The following is a 9,843-nucleotide window of genomic DNA, read 5'->3' as shown; positions in this document are numbered from 1 at the left end:
TCCCATTCTCCTTCTAGTGGATGACTGTTAAAATGCAAATCTGGTCAATAACGTAGCTGTTTTGACAGGACCTCATTATTTACAGCCTGTGGTTTGGGAAGTGGCAGTGTCCACCCTGATATGGACAGAGGCGATCCTTTTGCATGTAGGGAGGAAATTTTGGGTTGCCTTTGTATGTGCTTTTTATTTATTTATAGGTAATTAAAAAACAAGAGTAAGTGCATAAGATGTATTGTTGTTTGTATTTGGCCAAATATTGAAATGCAGAATCACTCCATAATCAGTTGCTTCAGTGTTGCATTTATCTCTCAACACAGCAGTGCCATTAACCTACACAGAGTGATGTGTGTAGTTCCATCAACATGGTGCATGTTTTGTGCTTTTCTGACTACATATTTGTTGTTTCCTTATAGTCACAAGAATACATAGTTTGCATGAAGGAGCACATCTCTGGCATTTCAGTGCAGTGCAAACTGGATACAAACTGAAACTATGTTCTCTTTCTTTCTTACCCCTACATTGAACTTCTGTCTAAATTAGTTCATCAGACATTATTTCAGGTATATATTTGTACTTATGCCTTTACACCAGATATAAGCTCCTTGGAGGGGCAGAATTTTATTCATGTGTTTATCACAAGCAACAAGGATGGTTCTAGATCTATATGGGAAGCTTTATAATCATGTTTTTAGTAACAAATAAATTACAACAGTGTCAGGATATTTCTTCTGTGGTTTTTCTTATCTCCCACTATATACAGTACTAAGAATCTGCATCTTATGTATGGTATGTATGATACATGCACGCACGGAACTGTGAACTACCAGATTTCTCTGTGACCCAAGGCTAGTGAATTGACTTGACCAGAAATGTGCCCTTACAGGGGCTTCGTGTCCTTTGAGGATATGGCTGTGTACTTCACCTGGGAAGAATGGCAGTACCTGGATGATGCTCAGAGGACCTTGTGGCTGTGTACTTCACCTGGGAAGGGAAGAATGGCAGTACCTGGATGATGCTCAGAGGACCTTGTACAGGGACGTGATGCTGGAGACCTCTAGCAGCATGGTGTCATTGGGTGGGTGAAACTTCCCCAAAATGACCTGGAATGACACAGTTTTGTTTGTGGTAAATATGGGCACCATTTATAAGGTTTAATGCTATTTCAGTAAGATTCCATTTCATGAAGAATGTGAGTGTCTTCCCTCTAATGAAAGGTTCAAGTTGACCCATTCATTGTCCAGCTTCTGAAGCTGTGCTCTTGTCATTTTTCCATGGATTTAACTTAGTGGTTTTACAAAGTCCAACATTATTTCTCATTAACAGGGCACTGCATTACCAAACCTGGGTTGATCTTCAAGTTGGAGAAAGGTGCAGAGCCATGGACAACAGAAGAACCCCCAAACCAGAGGCTCCCAGGTCAGTTGGTGGATACTGTACAGTGAGGCTGGAAAGAGTAAAGCCCAGCAGATGTGGGCAGTGTTCAGGTCTTAGTAGGAATTGTTCCCTGGTTCCAGACCCGAGGACAGCTAGGCTGCATGCATTATATAATTTCCACGGAAGGCTCTTTCATGTATAGTACCACATTGTATTTTGCCTAATTTTGAAAATATTTACCTAAATTCTAATCCCTACATTTCTCTTCTTAGACATTTTTCTTTGCTATTCACTTTCTCAGTATTCTCAGTTGACCTCTTTTCCTCCATACTCATGCACAATTTTTCAGAACATTTAAGTATTTTTTCTGTTACTTACAATAGAGTACCAGAAATTTATGAAGAAACAATGTTTTTCTTAACAATTTCAGAGGCTAAGTCCAAGGTTGAGGGGTTGCATGAAGTGAGGGCCTTCTTTCTGGTGGTGATTCTTGGCAGAGTCCCAAGGGTGGTGCAGGGTACCATATGGCAAGATTGACAAAAGTATGTCCACATGCTGTCTCCCTCTCCCTATAAAGCCACGTGTCTACTAACTGATAACTCATAATACCATTACTTCCTGAATGGATTCATTCATTTATGAGTTCATAACCCTCATGATCTGCTCACTTCCTAAATTCCCTATGTTTCACATACCATACGTGGATTTTTCACCCTCTTAACACTGTCACAATGGGAATCAACCTTCAATATGTGTTTTGAGTGACATTCAGACTATAACACAGATATTTACACATTTGGTTATTCTTTCAGCACTTTTTATAGATCAAGTTTTAAGCACTGATAAATTTATTTTATTTTATTTTTTTAATTTTTTTTTTGTCTTTTGTCTTTTTTTTCCATGTCTGGCAACGGATCGCAACCCTCAGTGTTGCCCCCGTACCGGACCGGGGACCGGCAACAGGATTGCAACCCTCAGCGCTGCTCCCGTGCCTCGCTCAGCCAGCGAGCGGGAACCAGTCTGTATGTGGGATCCGACCCCTCGGGCGGGAGTGCCGCCGCACTTCCCAAGCGGCGCACTATCCAGTGCGCCACCGGGCCGGCCCCTAAGCACTGATAATTTTATATTTGTACTTATAACAGCAATGTCTTGCTTTCAAAGAGCTTACATTGTGATGAAAGTGAAACAAGAAAATAATATATGCTAATTAGTTGTATAAAAACTGTGAGGAATATTTTAACCACAGAGAAATACAGGATGTGAAATTTTAGAAAGGATGTTCAGAGAATGCAGTTTTAGAGGGATTTGTGTTTACTTTGGCAAAGCTTCAAGTTAAATCTTGTCTAATTTTGACATATAATACATAGACAAATATAAAATCTGAATTCAGGAGTGGACATAACTATTGGACATACAAATTTGGAAATTGACATCCTACAGCTGAGCTGATATTTAAAATCATGCTCATACATATCATCTATGGAGTTGATAAGAAAATGAGGAAGAAGTTCCAATACTGAGCCTTGTGTGTACCATAAAACCAGAAATCCTGAAGCTGAGCAGTATCCAGGATGGGAGCAAGGAAAGAGCTGGTCCTGGTCTTGGGAGGAGAACCAGGAGATTCTTGGTCCCGTGGCCAAGCTAATCAAGGATTTTTTGTTTAGGGACTCAGATTTCGGTTTGGAGGTAGAGTTTGAAGGTGGCATTTTATTCTGCCCATTCTGAAAATCATTCTGAAGCAACAAAGCGAATGAGAAATATATAGGAGACTCCATTTTCTATGAAACTAGAACAGAGCAAAACTTCCGTGCACAGAACACAAGCCTACAAAGGCAGAGAATTATCAAGCACAGTGTGCATGTGCCAGATATTGGAAGGAGTATACAAGTTGAATTTAAAAGGAGCCCAAAAAACCCAGTTTTTAAAGATGGCAGACACAGCCTGGGTTGTAGATCCAAATCGTTTAGACACATGGGGAAGGGTTGCCCGGGGTGGCAGACTGAAACTTCTTGTAATGGTTTTGAGAAGCGGTGGGTGTTAGGTTAAATGAGGAATTTGAAGGAAGTGGTCTTTATCTTGTGTAGAGTAAAGATTTCATTATTTGAAAATCTTGCAGGTGCATATAGTCATTTCTTAGGGAAGTGTGAAAATTATAGAAGCAGGTACAAAATTCTAAACCTAAGATATATTCCTACTTAAGTTACAGAAAAATGGCCCTCTCTTCCACCTCACAGTAATTGATTCAAGACATCCCTGCCACCTTCACAACAGAATCAGGAGAAAAAGAGCAGCATAAGACACCCACTGATACTATAAGGATAAAACAGAGAAAAAGACAGGGTGAACAAATGTCATGGGATAAGAACTTAGTTGAAAACTATAATTAGGCAGTAGGTGAAATTTTCTACTAAATGTTTCAGCATGAATTGAAAAGAAACAAAGAAACACGATTTAACCTTAGTAAATATTTTTTAAGATTAGAGAAATTAATTAGAAAAGAAACATTTTAAACATTAGAAAAAATATAAATACAGTTTATTGTATTTAGTCACTAGGAATAAAACCAACATACTCATAAAACCAATAACTATTGTGGGTTTTTATAAAATATTATGTCACTAAGATGGGTAGAAACTTCTTACCTGTATACTAGCATTCAATAGGATATACTTATGTGTGGTTCATAAATATGTTTATCTTTTTCTCATTTCAGATGTCCAGGAAGTTGATGGCCTAATTCAGCAGAATCAAGAAAGTCACTGTAGACATTTGTGGCAAGTTGTAATCACCACCAACAACACATCAACTGAGGAAAGAGTTGAGTTAGGAAACTCATTTAATTTGAGCTCTAACCATATATCAAATCTGTTTATAAATAATGGAAACTATTCAGAAATGAGGCCTGATGAGTTTAATGTATGTCAGAATGCACTTCTTCCTATAGATCCTGATGAAATGCATGCTGGAGAGAAGCATGAATGCCTTAGTATAACTGGGAAATCCCTCAGACACTGTGAGCATTTCAGTCAGCATAACAAGCATCAGCCAAGGCAGCAGCCTTCTGAATATAGTGCACAAGTACCAAAAATATTTACACATAAGAGGGTTCATATGGGAGAGACCTCCTGTAATGATAATGAATATGGGAAAGGCTGTGATAAGTCAGCTCGCATTGCCCAAGACGTAACTCAGGTAGGGAGGAAAACATTTGAATGTGATGTATGTGCAAACATGTTCTGTAAACAGTCTAAACTCACTAACTGGCAGAAAACACACACAGGGGAGAAGCCCTATAAACGTAGTGAAGGTGAGAAATACTTCATTAAGAAATCATACATTCCTACACATCAGAGAACACATATTGGGGAGAAGCCCTACACATGTAGTAACTGTGACTGTTTTTCCTATCAGATATTGGACCTTACTAAGCACCAGAGAACTCACATGGAGGAACAGTCCTATGGATGTATTGGATATAAAGAAAACTTTCATGAGAAGTCATTCTTCAGCAAGAGTCACAGAATTCACAATGTTGAGAAACGGTATGAATGTGACATAGGCAGAAAGACTTTCTATGTTATATCACACCTCAGTATGCATCAGAAAATTCACAGAGGTGAGAAGCTCTTTGCATGTAATGAGTGTGGAAAATCCTATTAATGGAAGTCACACTGGAGCAGACATCAGAGCACTCATACTGGTGAAAAGCCATATGAATGTGAAGAATGTGGAAAAGCTTTTAAACAGAATCACACCTCAGCAGGCATTGCAGTATTCATACAGGATAGAAACCCTATGAATGTACAGAATGTGGAAAAGCTTTTCCATTGAAGTCACGCCTCAGCTTGCATCAGAGAATTCATACAGGTGAGAAACCCTATGAATGTAAAGAATGTGGAAAAGCTTTTAAGCAGAAGTCACACCTCACCAGGCATCAGAGTATTCATACAGGTGAGAAACCATATAAATATAAAGAATCTAGGGAAACATTCTACAGCAAATCACACCTCAGTGCACATCACAGTATTCACAGAGGTGAGAATCTATATGAATATAATAAATGTGGACAAACCTTTGACCTGAAATCACACTTCTGTGTGCATCAGAGTCCTCACACAGGGAAAAACCCTGTGAGTGGGGTGAATGTGGAAAAACATTTCAGAAGATGTCAGCCCTCATAAAGCATCAGAGAATTCACACACGTGAAAGACCCTATGAATGGAGTCCTCACACAGGGAAAAACCCTGTGAGTGGGGTGAATGTGGAAAAACATTTCAGAAGATATCAGCCCTCATAGAGCATCAGAGAATTCACACACGTGAAAGACCCTATGAATATAATGAATGAGGTAAAGCGTTCTACAGAAAATCACACCTCAGTGCCACCAGAGAATGCATACAGGTAAGAAACTCTATGAATGTAAAGAATGTAGGAAAGCTTTCTACAAAAAGTCACAACTTAATGCACACCAGAGAATTCATATAGGTGAGAAATCATGAATATGAACAATGTACGAAAACTTTCTATCATAAAGCTGCTCTGACTACATCAGAGATGTCACACTGGTGAGAAACCTTATGAATGTAAAGAATGTGCTATAACTTTCTATAGTAAATCAAAATTAAGTGGATGTCAGATAGTTCACACAGGGGAGAAACCCTTTGAGTTTAATGAGTAAAAAAAAAAAGAAAAACCTTTTACCAGAAGTCACACTTTAGCAGCCATCAGAGCACTGACACTAGTGAAAAACTATATCAATGTAAATAATGTGAAAAAGCTTTTACAAAAAAGTCACACCTCAACAGACATCAGAGTATCCACACAGGCGAGAAACCATATGCGTGTAGAGAATGTGGAAAAGCCTTCAATGAAAAGTCATGCCTCAACAGGCATCAGAGAATTCACACAGGTGAGAAACCAAATGTATGTTAAGAATGAGGAGGGGCCGGCCCGTGGCTCACTCGGTAGAGTGCGGTGCTGATAAGACCAAGGCCGCGGGTTCGGATCCCATATAGGGATGGCCGGTTAGCTCACTGGCTGAGCGTGGTGCTGACAACACCAAGCCAAGGGTTGAGATCCCTTTACCGGTCATCTTCAAAAAAAAAAAAAAAAAAGAATGAGGAAAAAACCTTTTAACAGAAGTCAGTTTTTAACTACATGGGAGAATTTACACTGTTGAGAAACCCTCAGTGTAATGAATGTGCAGAAAATTTTTATCAGAAGTCAGTTTTTAACTACATGGGAGAATTTACACTGTTGAGAAACCCTCAGTGTAATGAATGTGCAGAAAATTTTTATTTTTTAACTACATGGGAGAATTTACACTGTTGAGAAACCCTCAGTGTAATGAATGTGCAGAAACTTTTTATCAGAAGTCAGTCCTCACTACATCACAGAACTCACACAGGTCAGAAATGCTATGAGTTTAAAGAATGTGGAAAAACTTTTAACTGAAAGTTACATGTCAGCAGGCATCAGAACTCATGCAAATGAGAAACCATATGATTGTAAACTATGTAAGAAATTTTTCCACTGTAAATCATACCTCACTGAACATCAGAGTTCAGTCAGGTGAGAAATCATATGAATGCAATGACTTTGGGAAAATGTATTATTAAAAATTAGCCCTAACTAGACATGAAAGAAATCACACAAGGGGAAGAACCAATAAGTGTAATGTGTGGAAAAACCTTGTGTCAGTACTCACATCTCAAGATGCATCAGAGAACTCACACATAATCCCTGTAAATGTAGAGGCGTCCCTTGGTGTTCACGAGGGATTGATTTCAGGACCTCCCTTGAATATCATCTCCCTCTCACACCAACGCTCTCATTCCCCTTTCCTGATCGAACTACTGTAACCACCTATTTGATTCTCTCTCTTAAAATAATTCGACTCATACACAAGCCTGTCACAGCTTCACAAACACACTGCCCCAACCTCCCCTGGTCTTTTTGTTTGTTTGTTTGTTAGTTTGTTTTAAAGGTATGGTGTATTAGATATGTCATCTCACATTGTTTTTTTCATGTAACAATATATCTTTGGGGTCTTAGTACATATGGAACTTCACTTTACATTTTTGAAAGGCTACATGGTGGGCCACTGTATGGATAGAATGTAATTTAACCATATTCCCCTATCGATGGGCATTTAGGTTTCATGTGTTTTGCTGTTACACGTAATGCTGTAAAGGCCACTCATGCATATTCATCATTGTGCAAACAAGGAAGAATGTCAGATAAATTCAGAGAAATCTACCTGCTATATAAAAGGGGAAGTATATAAACAGTTGTCATAGAAAAACAATTCTGAAATGTTAAAAATAAAAATATTCAAGATGTTTACAGTAAAGCCAATTTTATTGCAGTAGGGTAGAGAAATTGAGTGCAAATCCGAATACAACAGGGATAAGTAGGAATTTATAGGCAATGACAAGGGGAGGGGGTAAGTAGCTAGAAAATTACTTAGAGAGTGTATCAAAGGTACAAAGATTATTAAATTGACTAAGCAGGATTCTTGCCAAAATCGGTAAATTCAATGCCTAGTTTAGAAGACAGCTCAGAGGAGCCTGTCTAAATGTTGCTCAAGGAGCAACTCTTGGAACACTTTTGGTTAACATTACTCACCTGCCCTCCAGAGACATTATGAACCTACCATAAGCCTTTCAGTATGTACAAGGTGCCCCATTTTTCAGTTACCAAACAGCTGTTTTCAAAAGTTTCTCTTATTAACCACGTATGCCAAAATAGTATCTTCTGAAAATTTTTCTAGTACTATAAAAAAAACTTAGATTCATTACCATTTCTGGGAATATATCTTATGAGAATAATCAGTCATGATGTTAAATCTGTATAATTTATGATGGTAAAAACAAAGCTACAGGCAGCATGAGGGGATTTGTTAAATTATAATACATCCATAGGATGAAATTCTTTTCAGCCATTAAATATCATCCATATCATTTTTTAATCAACTCGTTTCAAGTTTACCTGTTTTTAACCTTTATGTTCTCACCTGAAATTTTACACAAGTCAGTTAATACATTTTGCATTAAAATATCAAATTATATAATTGTCACAGATGTATGAATACACAACAGAAAGCAAATCACCACCACCTTCTTAACCCAATTATTTCCCTTTCTTGAAATAACTGCTGCCAGGTTGTTGAAGACTAATGTGTCCAGAGCCATAGAGCCCGGCTGCCTGCCTGTCCAGAGCCAAAGAACCTGCCCAGCTATTGCCTCGAGGCCTCAGAGCCTTGTTTGCTGTTATCTTCCATCCCTCCCCCTCCTGTGCACTATGGGTCTAGGTAACTTTGCAACTTGCCATAGATAACGAGAATTTTCCATTTACCGGAACAACCCGCCCTGTGATTTTCTCAGTAAACCATCTGCTGCTCACTTCCTTATCTGCTGATTTCCTCCTGCTGGCTATATAAGCTGTGACCTTCTGGCTAATAAATGAGACTTGATCAGGATACTGTCTTGTCTCCATTTCTCACGTCTCTTGTCCCATCCAATTCCCACTCCCCCCTCCAGGGTCTGCATTGAATATCCCAAGGGTCAGGGCATTTTTGGCGCCCAAACGTGGGGCACTGGATACAGGGGACACTGTGAGGAAGACAGCGCATCGGAGGGTCAACCACTGAAAACGAAAGAGTAAAACCTTCATCCGCCACGGGAACCTGCCACGTCAGGATAAGGGGAGTAAGCGTGTCCAATAATGGGACAAGAATTAAGTTGTCATGACGTCTACATAAGACAGTTACAAAAGGCTTTAAAGACGCAAGGAGTAAAGGTTAAAACAAGTGACCTATTAAGATTTTTTGATTTCATGAAGAATCTTTGTCCTTAGTTCCCAAAAGAAGGGACTATTAATTATAAAAGGTGTCTCAAGTTGGAGATGTTTTACAAGATTTCTATGAGACTTTTGGGCTGGAAAAGGTCCCTGTTACTGCCTTCTCCTATTGGAATTTAATCAGGGACATGATTCAGGATAGGGAAAACTCCCCAGAAGTTTCAGAAACTGTGGCCCAAACTGAAAAAATACTAAAAGCCAGTTCCAAAACTGACCTCCGAAATCCCTCTCCACCGCCTAGGGTGGACGTAGATCTAATCTCCCTAGAAGATGAGAGTGAGGAGGTCAAGGCAGCCAGTGCCATACCTAAGAGATCTAAAAAGTATCCACTATTAAAATTCCAGGATGATGAGGAGGCACAGAATCCTGATCCCTCAGGAGTTGATTGGGGTGATCTGGACACAGAGGCCACTGAATACCATGCACCAGATGATGCATTCTTGGCTCAGCCTTTGTCACGCCCTTTCCCTCACAATTTGCCCTCCACTCCCACGGTGGTGACTGTATCAGATCCTTTAAAAAATTTAGAGTCAAAAATTCAACAATTAGAAAAACAAATTCTCTTAGAGGAAAAACTTCAGTTCTTAATGACCAAACTGTAAGAATTAC

At 39.1% G+C, this 9,843-nt stretch overlaps 1 protein-coding gene across 1 annotated transcript; it reads left to right on the top strand.

Annotated features, from left to right (window-relative positions):
- The first annotated feature begins 945 nt into the window (after positions 1-945).
- On the top strand, positions 946-9,836 carry LOC103597644 (zinc finger protein 665-like). Its single transcript, XM_008581517.1, is given in 13 exon segments — positions 946-1,075; positions 1,324-1,416; positions 4,088-5,113; positions 5,116-5,137; positions 5,180-5,504; positions 5,626-5,752; positions 5,755-5,870; positions 5,927-6,048; positions 6,096-6,115; positions 6,152-6,297; positions 6,733-6,851; positions 6,853-6,945; positions 9,359-9,836. Coding segments are annotated over 13 exon segments (2,817 nt in total).
- Positions 9,837-9,843: the final 7 nt, after the last annotated feature.

This window comes from Galeopterus variegatus, unplaced genomic scaffold (assembly GCF_000696425.1).
Source record: "Galeopterus variegatus unplaced genomic scaffold, G_variegatus-3.0.2 Scaffold2375, whole genome shotgun sequence".
NCBI lineage: Eukaryota > Metazoa > Chordata > Mammalia > Dermoptera > Cynocephalidae > Galeopterus > Galeopterus variegatus.
The sequence above is the reverse complement of the archived record's forward strand: the minus strand, read 5'-3'. Positions and strand labels throughout refer to the sequence as shown.